A 19063-nucleotide genomic window follows, 5' to 3' on the forward strand; every position below is an offset into this window, starting at 1 on the left:
GAGTCTTGAAAAAGAGGGGGTCGTCTTATAATCAGGGCTGTCTTATATTCGGGCCAATACGGTACAAATGCTTTTGCAGCAATATCTTCATTTATTTTGCTTGCAATGATAAAAAAAAAACACAAAAGAAAAAAAAAAAAGTCATTATCATTTTACACAAAACTCCTCGGAAAAAAGTATTGGCACCCTCAGCCTAATTCTTGGTAGCACAACTTTTAGACAAAATAACGGCGAACAACCACTTCCGGTATCCATCAATGAGATTCTTACAATGCTATGCTGGAATTTTAGACCATTTTTCCTTGGCCAATTGCTCCAGGCCTCTGAGATTTGAAGGGTGCCTTCTCCAAACTGCCATTTTCAGATCTCTCCACAGGTGTTCTATGGGATTTAGGTTTGGCCACTTTAGAAGTCTCCAGTGCTCTCTCTCAAACCATTTTCTAGTGCTTTTTGAAGTGTGTTTTGGGTCATTGTCCTGCTGGAAGACCCATGACCTCTGAGGGAGACTCAGCTGTCTCACATGCCATGCACACACGGTCAAGCAGTCCAGTGCCAGAGGTAGCAAAGCAGCCCCAAAACATCAGGGAACCTCTGCCATGTTCAACTGTGGGGACCGTGTTCTTTTCTTTGAAGGCCTCATTTTGTTCCCTGTAAACTCGATGTTAATGACTTTTCCCAAAAAGCTCTACATTTGTCTCATCTGACCAGAGAACATTTTTCCAAAACGTTTTTAGCTTTCTCAGGTAAGTTTTGGCAAACTCCAGCCTGGCTTTTTTATGTCTCTGGGTCAGAAGGGGGGGGGGGGGGGGGTGTTCCTGGGTATCCTACCATACAGTCCCTTTTCATTCAGATGCCAGCCCTCAGACTGCAGGAAAGCTTGAACTTGTTTGGATGTTAGTCGAGGTTCTTTATCCGCCATCCGTACAATCTTTCGTTGAAATCTCTCATCAATTTTTCTTTTGCGTCCGCATCTAGGGAGGTTAGCCACAGTGCCATGGGCTTTACACTTCTGGATGACACTGCACACGGTAGACACAGGAACATTCAGGTCTTTGGAGATGGGCTTGTAGCGTTGAGATTGCCCATGCTTCCTCACAATTTTGCTTCTCAAGTCCTCAGATAGTTCTTTGGTTTTCTTTCTTTTCTCCATGGTCAATGTGGTACACAGGAAAGAGGTTGAGTCAACTTTAATCCATTTTATCTGGCTGCAAGTGTGATTTAGTTATTGCCACTACCTGTTATGTGCCACAGGTTAAGTAACAGGTGCTGTTGATTACACAAATTAGAGAAGTTTCACATGATTTTTCAAAGGGTGGCAATACTTTTGTCCGGACCATTTTTGGAGTTTTGTGAAAATGATTTTTTTTTTTCACATTCTCTTTTGTGTTTTTTCATTGCAAGCGAAATAAATGAAGATATTACCGCCAAAGCATTTGTAATTGCAATCATTTTCTGGGAGAAATTGAGCATTATCTGACAGAATTGCAGGGGTGCCAATACTTTTGGCCAGCAGTCTAGTTCACTTCCTGTTGATTTCGGGACATTTTGTGATCACTTCCTGTTGATATGGGGGCATTTCGGGGTCACTTCCTGTCGACTTCGGGTAAGGGGAATAGTATATTTTCTTGTATTTACTGTTTGTATTACTCTATCAAGCTTAATATAATCAATCAGGCAATAGTATATTTTCTCAGATTGACTGTTTGTCTGTTTGTATTACTCTAACACACCCAATATAAACTAAATACCATTTATATTATAGTTTAATAAAAACAAGCAGAATATATTTGAGATTATGAACAGTTGGACTTGAAATGATTAGACTTGGCAGCGCCAAAACAACTGGAAGATAAGGGCAGAACAGATACAGGACGCCTTCTGACCACGGAAGCCCTACGCGCGCGTCATGAAGCTGACTGAACAAGATTGACGCTGACAAGCAGGTGGTAGGCAAGACATTTACAAGCCCACGTCTGCGCCACCAAATCCCGCAATCACCTCTTCTGGAGAGTCCAGAACAAATGGCGGGACATCTTGTCTTGCCACAAGGAACATCTGATACCCGCGACCTAGAAGTGAACACTCAGCACTCAAGTGGCGCTGAGGATTGAAAAATCCTTAACTGTAGTTGCCTTGACAACAGTAACACCCGAATTCTCCTGTCCAGTTGACAACTGACAACAAGGGCTGCAGCTATCGATTATTTTAGTAGTCCATTAATCGATAAACTAGTTAGTTCGAAAAATCGAGTAATCGGATAAGGAACATAAAAAATTAAAATACCTTAACTGAACCTCAGACGGTATAAAAAATAAATAAGGATCTATGTACAACAAAAGAACAATTGGCTAACTTACATAGCGAAAGTCCGCTAGCTTAAATGCTATATAATACTTTTTTTTTTTTAAATGCTCTTAACAGATGGTTCAGACACATATTACCACAATATTTGGCTAAATATACCTTTAAACTAAATTACGAATGCATTAAAAGACACATTAGCGCAAAGAAAAAAAATAGCTTATGTTGGTCTTAACAGGGTGCAGCTGGATTCAGCCATGTGAAATGAGGCAGACTAGAGGGCTGTATATCCACCCAAATCAATAAATCTAAATGCAAACACTTTCAAAACAAACCATTACAATGCCACTTTAATTAAACGAATACTTGAAGCAGCAAAATGAAATTTGAATCTTTTTTTTCTAATCGAATACTCGAGTCAATCGATTAATCGTTGCAGCACTACTGACAATAATGCTAAACATCACCCAAACACACCTTTCTTCCGTACCACAGCCCGCCTCACCAGAGCCTTTAAAAGACTGAATCGGTGTCATTTTTCTCAGGAATCTTTTGTTGACTTTCGATATGGTGACCCTAGATCCAGTTTGCCTCCTTGCCTGGGTCTCTCTATGCTGTATGATTGCTGCCGACTTGGAATTTCCAGCTTTTAAAATGGAGTCAGTAAAAGGGGTCAAGACTAAGGTGAACACGCGGAGTTTGGCCTTCTGGCCGGGTTGTCGGAATTTCACCAGCCCGGGTCGTTGGAATTGCGCTAGTGAGGTTACGGCGGTTCGGTTGGCGTCCAATCCATTTTGACAGAGCAGCGACAAGGTAAAAAACAACAAGATTTGAGTGCCAAATTCATTTTCTACATGCAAAATTACATTAGTGCAGTCATTTACAAAATCAGCACCTTTAAAGTGATCCTCTAACTTAAATACATGTAGGCTCGAATAAACCACAATTGTTCTCTTGTACTAAATATGTTGTTAGAAACACATAAAATGTTAAATCAATGGCAATATTTTATAATATTTAGTCCATATTTTGACCGTTAGTTGGCGCCATGGTTTGCGGGCTCGCAGTCATGACGTCATTGGGATCTTTCCAAATGTGTAGCGTGTTCAACAATTGCTTATTGCTGCCTAAACTCGCGAAGTAAAATGCCACGTTGTGCTGCTTTTGGATGCAATTTCCAGTCAAATGGAAACAAGGGGAGTGAAGTGAGTGGTCAAGGTGGAATTATTATTTTTAGTGAATAAATGTGCATAAGTGGAAGCTTCTCCCCCTTTTTGGTCCCTGTATGCACGTATCCTACCCGCCACACGTTACAACTGGCGCCCGAACATTTTTCCTAGATCCTCAGTCAAGTAAGGGATCCGTCTATTTTCTGGATCCGACGGTCCCACCGCGTCTGCAATATTGGTTTCGGATCTGTCCATTTTTTTGATTCGTCGGTCCCACAGCGGCTTTTCGGATCAGACTATTTTGTGGAACCGACGGCCTGATCGCGGCTGCGACATTGCCATGAGATCGGTCTAATTCCTGGATGTTCGAGTGAGTAAAAAAACGCAGATTTGGATTACTATTGCTATCTTTTTTGTTGACTATTCTTCGTGGGAGTTTTCCCCATATCATACTAAATAAAGCACTATGGCACGCTACATTGACGACAGTGACTGACGTGGACCTTACACCGTTGGAGTTCGTCAGGGAACGCGTGTTTGCGTACTGCTGAGCTCCCGAGTGAAGACTCGTCAAGGTGGAAATATTATTTTTTGTGAATAAAATTTGCATAGGTGGAAGCTTCTCCCCTTTTTGGTGCTTTTATACACGTATCCTAGCTACCACGCGTTACAATGTACAAGACATGGATTACACAAGGTGTGCTCTTTGGCCTGTACTGTATGTAAAGCACACGACAGCTCTGGATGCTAACAATCTACATAATTATATTGGAATAAGTTTGAAAACGCAATATGCTTACCTTGAATATCTGCTAATAAAACCGGAGTTCCTAACAGGATACACTCTTGCTCCCAACCGGAGTTCCTTACAGCACTCTCTCGCATCACCAGTTTTGCCCAACTTTTGTCTTATCAGGTATTTGCTGCAAGCATTTTTCCCTGAAGCTCGTCTTGTGAACGACCGACAGTGTTGTCCTGCTCTTCACTTTTCAGATCTGGTTCAAATAGGAAGGTCACTGCGACGTAACAAGAATGGCGACCTATCACTTAAAATAATTTTACAAACTTTATTAAAACAAAAACATTAAGAGGGGTTTTAATATCAAATTATTATAACTCATGCTAACATTCATCTTTTAAGAATGACTTGTCTTCAAAATAGAGGATCCCTTTAAGACTTGGAGCATTAAAAAGAAATGTAGTAAAAGTTCAGTCAGTGTTTACTGGCAAATGGGACAAATTCAAATCTTACATCAAAAGTTGTGTCAACAAATACAAGATGACGTGCCTGCTGTAAAATGGATTGATATAAGGAGAAAAAAACAGTTTAAAGTGCTTGTCTACTTGATGTGTTAGAGTTTTAAAAAAGTACTTCTGGAATCAGGTCGTCCATCATTTTAGTTGTCAGTGTCAACGTTAGCTCTGTAGATTAAACGTCCGAAGGCAATGGCTGGAGCAGCAGTATGCCACAAAACTGACTGTGGTCCTAAATGAGGAGAGAACAAGTAAGAATAAAAGACAATGGCTCATTAAAATTTAAATTCAGTGCATTTTACGCATCAATTTTGTCATGTCAAACCTGCGGTGCACTCCTGCCAAGGCGGTGTGTCTCATCGGGAAGAGTTTGGGGTAGATGATGGTGAACATGGCTTGAGTGCAGCGGTGACAGTGCCCTAGTGGGAACTGCAGAAGCTCCAGGAGACTCTTTGGCAGGGGGATTGCAGGTGGCAAGTTCACATCTACAAATATGCAAGTCATTAAACCAAATGCCATTCAAATAAAACCAAACTTATCACATACCTAACTTAAGATCATAACTAGCAATTTTTGAAACAATTGGAACAGTAACTGAAGAAATTAGCACAGAACATGAAGTATGAATGCGATTTACAGCTGTCGTGCTGCAATGCATGCTGGGAGGCATGAGGCACGTTGGACGACAACAATGTTGACAGCAGGTGGCAGCAGAGGTTGTCTTCTCTCCCCCAAAGGAGCAGTGACGGCCAGGTGAAGCTTGTTGAAGCAATGAAGCTTTATAACCGATTGGTTCAAAGCTTCATGGTGGTTCATTTTTTTGGGGAAAGTATTTCACTAGCTCTAGATAACATTCTTACACAGCCACAAAATGTGAGATGACTTTGCGTTTTGGGGCTGCTTTAGACTGTAGTCTGTACTGCGTTTGCATGCACAACTGGAACAAAAATACATTTTTTTTAAAAACAATTTTTGATATTGTATCATATCGTGATGCTGCGGTATCGACGTGCATCGTATTGCGAGTTTAAGAGTATCGTCCCATCCCTAGTAGACCAAAAGGTGGGCTGAACGATATTGGAAAAAAATGACTTTGCGACTTTTTGGGAGTTTGCAATATATTGCGATATTAAAACTAGAAGAATTTTCACCAGATGACTTGCATAGCTCTTCTTAGGAAGACTTTGGTTGACTCACTATGACCACATTGTATTGATATGATGACGTTTAATCAAGGAGGGGTTATCTGTGAATGATGAAGATTGGTGTACAAGTCTTTTTCAAAAAAATAGCATATTGTGATAAAGTTCATTATTTTCTGTGATGTACTGATAAACATTAGACTTTCATATATTTTAGATTCATTACACACAACTGAAACAACTGTTTTAATATTGATGATTTTGGCAAAAAAAGTCAAGAAAAACTCCAAAAATTTGCATATTTCATCTGACCAATACAAAAAAGTGTTTTTTAATAAAAAAAAAAAGTCAACCTTCAATTAATCATATCAGCTATGCACTCAATACTTGGTCGGGAATCCTTTTGCAGAACTGACTGCTTCAATGCGACGTGGCATGAAGGCAACTGCTGAGGTTTTATGGAGGCCCAGGATACTTCGATAGTGGCCTTAAGCTCATCCACAGTGTTGGGTCTGGTGTCTCTCAACGTCCTCTTCACAATATCCCACAGATTCTCTATGGGGTTCAGGTCAGGAGAGTTGGCAGGCCAATTGAGCACAGTAATGCCATGGTCAGTAAACCATTTACCAATGGTTTTGGCACTGTGAGCAGGTGCCAGGTCGTATTGAAAAATGAAATCTTCATCTCCATAAAGCTTTTCAGCAGATGGAAGCATGAAGTGCTCCAAAATCTTCTGATAGCTAGCTGCATTGACCCTGCCCTTGATAAAACACAGTTGACCAACACCAGCAGCTGACATGGCACCCCAGACCATCACTGACTGTGGGTACTTGACACTGGACTTCAAGCATGCTGGCATTTCCTTCTCCCCAGTCTTCCTCCAAACTCCGGCACCTTGATTTCCGAATGACATGCAAAATTTGCTTTCATCTGAAAAAAGTACTTTGGACCACTGAGCAACAGTCCAGTGCTGCTTCTCTGTAGCCCAGGTCAGGCGCTTTTGCCGCTTGACCTGGGGAAAGCGCCACCTGTAGCCCATTTCCAGCACACGGCTGTGCACAGTGGCTCTGGATGTTTCTACTCCAGACTCAGTCCACTGTTTCTGCAGGTCCCCCAAGGTCTGGAATCGGCCCTTCTCCACAATCTTTCTCAGGGTGCGGTCACCTCTTCTGGTTGTGCAGCCTTGAAACAGCACTCTGGGAAAAGCCTATTCGCTCAGAAATTTCTTTCTGTGTCTTAGCCTCTTGCTTGAGGGGGTCAACGATGGCCTTCTGGACTGCAGTCAGATCGGCAGTCTTGCCCATGATTGCGGTTTTGAGTAATGAACCAGGCTTGGAGTTTTTAAAAACCTCATGAATCTTTCGCAGTGGTTTTGAGTAAATTCGTTGATTCAGATGATTACGGTAGGTTAGTAGCTTCTTTAGAGTACCTTTTCATGATATGCCAATTTTTTGAGATAGGGATTTTTGGTTTTTCTCGACTTTTTTGCCTAAATCATCAATATTAAAACAATAAAAGGCTTGAACTACTTCAGTTGTGTGGAATGAATCTAAAATATTTGAAAGCAATGTTTATCATTACATTACAGAAAATAATGAACTTCATCACAATATGCAATTTTTTTTAGAAGGACCAGTATATAAAAGGGTTCCATGAAGCAATGTCTCTGCTTTTATGAAGCAAAACAAAAGTTTACATATTCCCAAAAATTTTAAAAAGACAATCGCATGTCTTGCGATGGGACTATTGCGATGGCCATTTTCAAACGATATGTTGTGTAGGCCTACAAGGAAGTGCTGTGACCTGTGCAGTTGCGTTGTTGTCGGTCATAGAGGCGGTGCAGCGTCCTCATGGCGAGCTCCTCCAGCGGGACCACGTTGTCCGCCTCCGAGGCCACCACTTTGACTTCGGCCAGCAGCCCCGACAGAGCCTCGCTTAACACCTTATCCTGGCTTTCCTGGCCCGGCTCGCAAGACTGTGTGGACACGCCGCACCTGTGCCGAGAAAAGGGCTGTTACTAGGGATGTCCCGATCACATATTTTTGCACTCGAGTCCGAGTCAGTCTCCTGATTTTGAGCATCTGCCGATAGAGAGTCCCAATCCGTTTTTTATTTATCTCTCAAGGTGCAGACAATTATAAAAACGTGTGGCATTTGCCAAGGCCTACAGCCTGTCAAAAGGATGGACGCTGGAAAAGTGGCAAAAGGTGGATTTTTCAGACGAATCTTCCATTGAATTACACCACAGTCGCCACAAATATCGCAGGAGACCTACTGGAGCCCGTATGGATGAGAGATTCACTCAGTCAACAGTGAAGTTTGGTGGTTACATCATTACCAAAATCATGGTCTGGGGTTACGTCCAGTATAGGGTTGTGCGAGAGATCTGCAGGGTGGAAGGCAACATAAAATATCTGAAATATCAACAAATCTTAGTTGCCTCTTACATTCCTACCCATAAAAAGGGACAAATTCTCCAGCAGGATGGTGCTCCATCGCATACTTCAATCTTTACCTCAAAGTTCCTCAAGGCAAAGAAGATGAAGATCTTCCAGGACTGGCCCGACCAGTCACCAGACATGAACATCATTGAGCATGTCTGGGGTAGGATGAAAGAGAAAGCGTGGAAGACGAAACCTAATAATGTTGATGAACTCTGGGAGGCATGCAAGACTGCTTTCTTTGATGTTCCTGATGACTTCATAAATAAATTGTATGAATCCTTGCCGAAGCCCATGGAAGTCATACAAAACATTAAATTTGGATCTCACAGCACCACTACTTAATTCGCTTTTGTTATGTAACATATTTTTGTATTTGAAGTACATTTTTTGTTCAATTTTCACACTACTTTCTGTAGGCGACAAGCCTTTTGTCTCACCAAAATCTGACCTTTATTTCTTCATTAAATGATCAATCTTTTTTCAGTGAAACAAATATATTTCTGTACATTCAACATCATTTGGGAGGGTCTTAGCTTTTATATGAGCCATTTCTGAAACCAATTGAATAATTTAAAGTCAGGGTATAAGCAACTGTTTCTGCAAAATGGATAAGTGACAAGACTTTTGTCAGGGACTGTATATACATATTTTTTAATAAATTAAAAAACCTGATCCTTTTTACCCGATTCTGGTCCTCTGAAAAATGCCACAATTTCCAATCACGTGATCGAATTGGGGACATCCCTAGCTGTTACGATTACCGTAATTTTCGGACTATAAGCCGCTACTTTTTTCCTTCATTTTGACTCCTGCGGCTTATAGTCCAGTGTGGCTTATTTGTTGATTTTTATTTTTTTTGGGGGGGGGGGGGTTAATAGGCAACACATGCCTCCTAGCATGCATCGCAGCACTATAGATGTAAATAGCAATCAAAATTCATGTTCTGTGCTAATTATTTATTCAGTTACTGTTCCAGTTGTTTCATTAATTGCTTGTTATGGTATTTGGTAACACTTTATTTGACAGCAACGTCATAAGACTGTCATAAGACAGTCATAATTATGACATGACACTATCATAGGCATTACTGAATGCTTATGACAGATGTCATTAAGTGTCATCTGGCAAATTATTTTGCTAACTCCATTTATGTCCAGCTCGGATCTTTTACATCCATTCAAAAGTGAGATAATTTGCCGAATAACACTAAATGACATTTGTTATAAGCATTCATTAATGCCCATGACAGTGTCACGTCATAATGACAGTCTCATGGGGCCACTGTCAAAGTGTTACCAAATAACATAACTGGCAATAATGAAACAACTGGAACAATAACTGAATAAATAATTAGCACAGAACATGAATTTTGATTTGATTTTTTGATTTTGGCTTATCTATGAACAAATGCCGTTTTTGTGTCACATTTAGTGGGTTGCGGCTTATAGTCAGGTGCGCCTTATAGTGCGAAAATTACGGTAACTGCCACCGAAATGTAAAATGTAAAGCCAATAGTAATATAACATTAAATAACACGTAATTCAACTAATCAACAAATAATCAATAACTAGCTGACTATCCAAAGTGACAAACGCCCAATCCATTTTGACAGTGATGGATTGGATGTCTATCGTTGTCAATGGTACAATTACTATTTGTAGAATTCAAGGAAATGTTACCCGCTGCATCCGATGACCTTATTGTACAGGTATGATGGTAGGCCCTTAAGGTCCAAATTACTGTCCACGAACACAAATTGCAGCTCGCGCGATCGTCCGAGATCTGTTGTGGGGGGAAAAAACAGAACCACAATCACTAACCTAGTGATGTCAATATGACGATATACAAGTATATCTGTCAAAACGATATAAAATGACATATCGTCAACATCGTGACACCGGCAGCCCTTATGCACTTACTGGTCAGTTCACACATTTGGTATGCTTAAAGTGACCTCTAGATGTCTCGAAACAAGCATGCTTGGTAGAGGAGAAATGATTAATCAATTTGAATCAGTGGGTGATCTGTGTTTTGTATAATTCGAGGACTTGATCTATTATCAAAACCAAATTGCGCTTGCATTGTGTTTGCAAATGCATAAACGTATGCATAAAAATGCACAATCAAATGTAGTGCTGCAACGATTAATCGATTAACTCGAGTATTCGATTAGAAAAAAAGATTCAAATTCAATTTTGTTGCTTCGAGTATTCGTCTAATCAAAGTGGCGTTGTAATGGTTCATTTTGAAAGTGTTTGCATTTATTTTGTGTGTTTGGGTGGATACACTTCCCTCTAGTCTGCCCCATTTCACATGGCTGAATCCAGCTGCTCCCTGTTAAGACCAACATAAGCTAAGTTTTTGTTTGAGGTATTTTTTTTTTATTGCATTCGTAATTTAGTTTATAGGTGTTTTTAGCTGGTTTTTGTGGGAATATGTATCTGAACCATTTGTTAAGAACTTAAAAAAAAAAAAAAAAAAAAAAAAAAAACGTTAGCATTTAATACCATTTAAGCTAGCAAACTTTTGCTATGTAAGTTTGCCAGTTGTTCTTTTGTCATACATAGATCCTCATTAAAAAAAAAAAAAAACGTTTGAGGCCCAGCTCAGGTATTTTAATTATCCATGTTCCTTATCCGATTACTCGATTGTTCGAACTAACTATTTCATCGATTAATCGACTACTAAAATAATCAATAGCTGCAGTCCTAATCAAATGTCATTCAAACTCGGTTTCAAAAAAAAACTTAAAATTATCACATAACAACAAGCTAAATAGCATAACTCGCAAGTAATGAAATACTGGAAAAGTAACTGACGAAATAATGATCACAGAAAATAAACTTTGAATGTTAATTACATTTTTAGCGCAGCAATGCATGCTTGGAGGCATGACAACTGCGATAAGGATATAATTGGTTATTCATTTTCATTCATTTTCTTTTACAATAATAGCATTTTACAATAGTATTTACATATTTTGCTGTGCAGCCAATTGGGTTAAAGCTTCATGGTGGTTAATTCGCTGTATGGCGCCATCAAGTGTTCATGAAGCCAAAGAGGTCAACAATGTTGAGAATTTTTTGGCAATTTGTTTAAGAGTATGACATGAGTGTGCTGGTGTTATATACGAACAAAATGTAACAGCCAGATGTAAAAATACAGAAAAAACTATTTTTAAAAGCAGAAGGTAGGACGACACGGACCTAGTGGCAGGAAGGTGAGTCGATTAGCTGCCATTGAGAGCTGTGTGAGGCGGGCCAGTTGGCAGAGATGGCGTGGCACACGGCTCAACAGGTTGTGGTCGGCACTCAGGTGTTGCAGGGATGAGCAGCGGTGCAGCCGGTCCGGAAGCGACACCAGCTGGTTCATAGAGACATCCAGAGTCTCCAGGAACTGAAGGTTGCCAATTTCTTGACAGGGATAGGGTGACGATGAACAGTTTTTTATAAGTTTTGTGTGCACAAATAAACACTTTTAGTAGGAATCCAACAGAGGTAGATTTGCGTCTTTATTATTCTATTTAAAAAACATTGTCAATCAAGAAAAAAAGTGTTTGAATGCAAAAAATATACTTGAGAGACTTAAAATGATGCATTTGACCACTAGATATATTTTTTTAACCCTTTAACACCGAACGTGTCGGCAGCGACGCATTTACGCATATCGTCTTTGAAGCTTTGTCACGCTGAAATTACGTCACCCACGTGCCACTGGTTGGTCTCATTTGAAAGTGCGGAAGTTGATGACATTTTGGAGGGAAAATGGCAAGCAGCACTCAATTTGGACATTTAGGGATGTACGTAGTTCCCATGCGGTGTACTCATTTTTGTTGCCAGGGAAAACAATCTTTTTCAACAATTTTTTTCGATGGGGAAAAAAATTAACTCTATTATATAAGCTGCACACAGACTACTTTCCATTGTGTCAAAGTGTCCTTTTGTCAGTGTTGTCCCATGAAAAGATACACTTAAATATCTGCAGAAATTCGAGGGGTGTACTCACTTTTGTGATACACTGTATTTCCTTGCACTTGCTCTATAAAACATTTACTGACCACCACAATGTTTTGTTTTTTTTTTTCATTTCTTTTAGCGTTTCTGAATGTTAAAGAGTTGCACTTTTGAACTAATTCATTATTTTTTCCAAGCTTTTTATCCGAGTTTGTTCTACATGATAAAATGTCTGAGTGTGTGCTAGTCCGAGACTAGTGATTCCATACTTTTTGCTAGGGGTTGGAGTAAAATATTTGGCAACTCTACCCATCTCTGGTAGAGTTTACAGCTAACAACGACTTGTGAGAGATGGCAGAATGGAAACCACTACCTGCTCCTCCGACAACCTTTCTTTGGATTGAATAATAAATACATAAATCCACCCATATAAAATCCTGCACTCCAAAATGAGACACTGCTTCCCTCTACTGCCTCATTAAGGTACTGCAGCTGAGAGTCTAACCTGGCGGCAGGCTTTTGAGCTGATTGTTGGACAATCTGAGGTGTCTGAGAGAGCGCAGTCGTCCCACTTCCGGGCAGAGCAGTTGCAGGGCGTTGCTGCTCAAATCCAATGACTGCAGACGGGCTAGGTTTCCGATAGCTGAATATAAAAAATGTCATTTTAAATGCATATCCAAAAACTTTCCTCTTTGGGAAAACAGGAGGGCTGACTGACCTTCAGGAATAATCACAATGTTGTTGGAGTGCAAATACCTAAAAAGAGGAAATCAAGGTAAAACACAACCCACAAGTTACTGTATAAAAAGTCAATGTCAAAGCACCATTTTCTAACTGTCATAGGGAAAGAAGGCATTTTTGTTTAGTTCTTCGCGGTTGTTGATTGTTCACGTTTTCTAAACCATGACAAATTGAATAGAAGTTATTTGAAGATGCATCATTTTTGTTGTATAATCCCAGTCTTAAAAAATATTTGAATCAAATGAAGTAAAATTAAGTTAAAAACAATCCTATATATTGCTGTAAAATTTTCTATACAAATATATAAAGACATTTTTAAATTTTAACTACACGTAGTCCCCGATTTATGAACGAGTTCTGTTCCTGTGCTGGCGATGTAACCCTGATTTCCGCGCAAGTCGGAATTAACCCATTAAATACCTCTAAACACCCTCTAAATTAAAAAGAAAATTATCCAAAAACATGTACTATACGTCATTGCACTGTCCTCGCTAGACAGCGAGCTAAGCGTCAGTGTGATTCGCTGACTTTATTCAGCTGCTGATGACATCACTTGCAGAATGAAACTAAACTAAAATGAAATGAAATCAGTCTCATCTTCAATAAATGCAATTCAAATGTGTATTTATAACTAGCAGCTAATACAGCAATTACAATCCAAACAAACGACTAGCATTTATCAGTTAGCGCCAGCGCATAATCAAAAACAATCACATAAACTCGCCCCAAGTGTTCGACCACAACTGAAAATGCACAATAAACAGTACAAAAGGGGTTATATACAGCCGCTGCCTCTGGATGCTTCACAAGCAACAAATGTGCGCGCAGGCTGTCACCTCTCTCACTCGGCTGCGCTCTTCCTCAGGTGTGCGTGTGTGGGGTGCGCGCGTGTGTACATGTGCTCGCTACACTTCCTGCGGCAAAATAATAGCATGCATTATAAAACAAAATTCAACATTTAAAACAACAACAACAAAACGACAAGACTCAGGCGTCGTAAAGTCGAAATCACGTAAGTCAGGTACGTCGTAACCCGGGGACTACCTGTTTAAACATGAGAAAAACGCTATAGTAATCAAATACTTTTTGATATGATTAACTTGCTTCAATTTAATTGAATTATTTTTTAAAGAGGGACAATTTAAGAGGAATACAGAAATCAGAAAAAACAGTACATTTAAAAAGCTGGAATACTCACAGTTCTATCAGATTCGGTAGCTTCTGTGCAAGATTGTCAGGCTGAAAAAAAAAAAAATGATGTGATCAATTCGACTCCATTTTAAGCGTATATTTTCAGCAGTTTAGCAGATGAACGCATACCAGCATGGTGAGTGAGTTTCTCTTCATGTAGAGCCTCTCCAGGAACTGCAGACCTTCATCTTTAAGCAGCTCTACAGGGAAATGATAGAGATTCCTGTAGTTGAGGAAGAGATTCTTGTGGCGCTCCTGTTTGGCCATGAAGATAGTCTCGTGGAGCTCGCTGGCCATCTTTTTCGCTGCTACAATGACTTGTTTTCTACTTATTATACACTGTCATTGTATTTCTGGAAAGGGGATAAAAAAAAAAAATCGATACATGGGTCAGAAAATCCTTCTAGTATATTCTACAAAACAACTACTAAACAGAAAACAATACAATTTTCATCCTTCTGCTATGAGTTTATCACTAGTTGACGCCCATGACTGTTACTGGCAGTCAATGCCCCAAAATGAGGTAATTTTGAGGCATTACATGTCATTTCCTGTCTATTCTTGGTCGCTTCCTTTTCCTTTTGGGGCATTTACGGGTCAGTTCCTATTGATTTTGGAGCATTTGCAGGTCACTCCCTGTTAATTTTGGGTTACTGAAAAGGAAATGACTCAAGAATGTCCTCAATATCAACTAGGGCCGCAGCGATCGAATATTTTAGTAGTCGATTAACCGATGGTCTACTTAGTTCGAATAATCGAGTAATCGGATAAGGAACAAGAAAAATTAAAATACCTGAGCTGAGCTTCAAACGGTATGATTTTTTTGGGTTTGTTTTTAAAAGAGGATCTATGTACAACTAAAGAACAACTGGCTAACTTACATAGAAAAAGTCCGCTACCTTAAATGCTAGTTTTATTTTTATTTTACAATGCTCTTAACAAATGGTTCAGACACATATACCCACAAAAACAGCTAAATATACAGATAAACTAAATTAAGTATGCATTAAAAAAACATTAGCTCAAACAAAAACTTAGCTTACATTGGTCTTAACAGGGAGCAGTCGGATTCCGCCATGTGAAATGAGGCAGACCAGAGGGCAGTGTATCCACCCTCATCAATAAAACTAATAGCAAACACTTTCAAAATAAACTATTAAAACGCCACTTTAATTAAACGAATACTCGAAGCAACAAAATTTAATTCAAATATTTTTTTGTAATCGAATACTCGAGTTAATCGATTAATTGTTCCAGCACTAAAATCAACAGAAATAACCTGTAAATGCCCCAAAAGGAAAAGGAAGTGACTTGTAAATGCCCACCAAAGACTCGCATCGTAAAGAGTTTGACTAGTTTCGGTGAGGTTTTTTTTCTTTTGGTTTTCATGAACTACATACCCACACAAACGCATATCGAGATATCATTTAGCGTAGCAAGAAGAGCCATTTTTCCCAGAGTCCCGGAGCTTGCGAAACTTTATAACAGCGGATTTATCAAGGTTTCGGTGGTCGTGATTTGTGTGTATCCTTTCAGCCGAAACGGCCTGATAGCACAGATATCACTAAGCTTACCCTGCTATTGCTATTGGATGCGTTGTTGACGTCAGCACGGTAATGCTGTAAAAATACAACAAAGTTCCTAATCTGGACCACACCCGTCAGCGAAAATGTAATCGAGATTTGCTGCTTCGACCATAACAGCCGCCATCACTCACTTTCGCCAAGAAGACCCCTCCCACATTCACATTGGGAGTGAGAACTTCTGGCTAGCTCACGATACAAGGCTCACAATATGGTGATAAAACATTCTACGATACTTTACAATACAACTAACCTGTTTATTGTGTATATATATATATATATTATATATATATATATAGTAGGGCTGCAGCTATCGATTATTTTAGTAGTCGATTAATCGATGAACTAGTTTGTCGAATAATCGAGTAATCTGATAAGTAACATGAAAAATTAAAATACCTGAGCTGAGCCTCAAACAGTATAAAAAACTATTAAATAAGGATCTGTGTACAACAAAAGAACAATTGGCTAACTTAAATAGCAAAAGTCCGCTAGCTTAAATGCAATAAAACATGAACTTTTTTTTAAACAATGCTCTTAACAAATGGTTCAGACACATATTCCCACAAAAACAGCTAAATATACCCATAAACTAAATTACGAATGCATTAAAAAAAAACATTAGCGCAAACAAAAACTTAGCTTATGTTGGCCTTAACATGGAGCAGCTGGATTGAGCCATGTGAAATGGGGCAGACTAGAGGGCGGTGTATCCACTCAAATCAATAAAACTGATTGCAAATACAGTGGTACCTCTACATACGATCGCTTCGACACACGAACTTTTCGACATCCGACGTAAAATTTGACTCGCCATTTGTTTCTACATCCGACGACATGCTCAAAATATGACGACAATGGCAGCACCGCAGACGAATGCACGGCGGATTTTCTTGTGTGACAAATCAACACTGCTTTCAGAAAAGGTTGGTACAGGTGGTGAAACAAGGAAAAAGTTGACGCTTACCTTCTAAATGAAGATGCAAATGACAGGAAAATATGAGCGTAGGGTGGGCATCCGTGAAATGGCTCAACAATACATCTCCAAGGTCCTCCTCCGACCATCATTCACCAGTCTTTATAAGTTAAGCTGACAATTCTTATTGGGGTAACATCTCCAGAGAAATCGCCAACTTCGCCACGTTTTTATCATTTATTTCACAACTTATTCAAAACAAAAACACCTTCTGTCTGCCGCAATTGACGGTGTTCTCAAGAAAACATTCAAAGTGAAAGTGAAACTCAAGCTCACCGGTCTGTCTCTGGCACGTCAGCCCCGCGGTGCGTTCAGGGTCAGCAAAAAACGTCCGCCACATTAAAACCCGATTCGTTACATTAATACAGGAATTATTATTATTATTATTATTATTCCGATTTTGATTTATAATTTATTTGTTTTGCTATGTGTAATTGCCATTTGTAATAGTACCAGCAGTATTTTTTAAGGATTTAGTGAAGGTTTTTGGGCTGTGGAACGAATTAATGGAATTATAATGTATTCCTATGGGAAAATCCTGCTCGACATACGACCATTTCGACTTACAAACAAGGTCCTGGAACGGATTAACTTCGTATGTAGAGGTACCACTGTACTTTCAAAATAAACCATGACAACGCCACAATAATTAAACGAATAGTCGAAGCAGCAAAATTTAATTCAAATCTTTTTTTTTAATCGAATACTCGAGTTAATCGAATAATCGTTGCAGCTAATATGTTGTAATATATCAAAATTTGTGCTGCAAAAATTAATCCATTAACTCGATTAATTAGATTTCAAAAAAGCTTCTAATTAAATTTTGCTGATTCGAGGATTCGTTTAATTAGTGGCGTTGTAATGCTTTGTTTTGAAAGTGTTTGCATTTATTTTTATTGATTTGGGTGGAGACACTGCCCTCTAGTGGCAAAAGTGATTATGACATAACTCATTTAACATGGCTGAGTCCAGCTGCTCCCAGTTAAGACCAATATATGGGAAGTTTTTGTTTGAGCTCATATGTTTGTTTATGCACTCGTATTTGAGTTTAGAGGTATGTTTAGCAGTGTTTTCTGGTTATATGTGTTTGAACGATTTATTAAGAACATTGTTTATTTTTTTTCAAATTTTTTTTTTTTAGCATTTTATAGTATTTAAGCTACGGGAGTTTTGCTATGCAACTTAGCAAATTGTTCATTTGTTGGACTTAACTCCTCATATCACCTTTTCGATATATTGTAGCACCCCTTGTCTACATTAGACGTCCACTTCGAATGGACTGGACGTCTATGAATATATTCACTTTTCTCCTCTTTTCATATTTTTGTTTCTTACCTGCAAATGGGGCTGCATGTGGAAGTGAACTACCAAACTGTAATTTGGTACAGTCCATCTCTAATCTTGAGCTGAACGCTTTATGTACCCTGATAAATACAAGGAAACGTTTATTTGCATCGGAAAATAACACGTTTGCCTTCATTTGAGCCAATAAAAGCAGAGTAGTAGTAGACAAATCAATATTTATTATTAAAAAAAAAAAAAAAAAATTAACGCAATCATTGTTGACAGGCCAAAGGAGCAATGACTGGATATATGCCAAATTTACGACGTGTTTGGCTTAAAGCAAGTCAACTCGTATGCATTTACAACACTGTATATATAAATAATTCGTACACTGACTGCATTCGTTTGAACGTTAGCATGCTAGAGCTAACAGGTTAGCTACTTGTCATTCATTGCAAGACAAGACGAGGGGAAAAAAATAAAACGGATACATTATATGCTTACCTTAAATGTGTCGGGTCGACAAACTTGTCAAATTGTGAACGTGTTTATAAACAGCGTTAACGTAAACTAGGCTAAGCTAATTGTAACAGTGGGTGAAAACAACGCGAGACGTCTCTCAAAACTACGGCGTACGAGGAGTGCCAAAAATTACTACATATTAGGGCTGCGATTATCAGCTTTTTCATAATCGATTAATCGAATTATTTGTATAAATTTCATTTTTTGCAATTACCTTCACAATTTACATTGAAGTTGTTTTTGTTGTGCCGAAAAATGTCCCCCCTGCGTGAAATTTCCCCCCTGACGGGAGCGCTTATTTATGAGGCTTTATGGAGGTGAAAACGTTTTCATGTTTCATGTTTTCATGGACGCATTACAGTAATGGATTTACGACTGTGAAATCAGTTTTAAATAAATAAATTACACAAAATACAAGTAATGTATTTTGGTAACAAATCGTGGACTGGGCCACATAACCATCTTTGAACAGAAGTGTATTAGTCTCCAGGTTTTCACGACCA

At 39.1% G+C, this 19063-nt stretch overlaps 1 protein-coding gene across 1 annotated transcript; it reads right to left on the minus strand.

Moving 5' to 3' along the window:
* Positions 1-1538: 1538 nt before the first annotated feature.
* lrrc28 (leucine rich repeat containing 28) lies at positions 1539-18792 on the minus strand. The gene is made up of 11 exons (XM_057838056.1): positions 18543-18792; positions 18090-18178; positions 14325-14548; positions 14203-14243; positions 12982-13019; positions 12769-12906; positions 11517-11723; positions 9990-10092; positions 7670-7860; positions 5050-5209; positions 1539-4956 (listed from the first exon to the last, which is right to left on the minus strand). Exons 3-11 carry the CDS (start codon positions 14490-14492, stop codon positions 4887-4889), a joined length of 1116 nt encoding a protein of 371 aa, XP_057694039.1. The 5' UTR covers positions 14493-14548; positions 18090-18178; positions 18543-18792; the 3' UTR covers positions 1539-4886.
* Between the last annotated feature and the right edge of the window lie 271 nt (positions 18793-19063).

This window comes from Corythoichthys intestinalis, chromosome 1 (assembly GCF_030265065.1).
Source record: "Corythoichthys intestinalis isolate RoL2023-P3 chromosome 1, ASM3026506v1, whole genome shotgun sequence".
Taxonomy (NCBI): domain Eukaryota; kingdom Metazoa; phylum Chordata; class Actinopteri; order Syngnathiformes; family Syngnathidae; genus Corythoichthys; species Corythoichthys intestinalis.

Coding starts and splice junctions, on each gene's coding strand:
- lrrc28 (XM_057838056.1), bottom strand. CDS start 14,492: ATGGCCAGCGAGCTCCACGAGACTATCTTCATGGCCAAACAGGAGCGC. Junction 13,020..14,202: donor CTACCGAATCTGATAGAACT/GTGAGTATTCCA, acceptor TCCTCTTTTTAG/GTATTTGCACTCCAACAACA. Junction 10,093..11,516: donor ACTCACCTTCCTGCCACTAG/GTCCGTGTCGTC, acceptor CCCCCACAACAG/ATCTCGGACGATCGCGCGAG.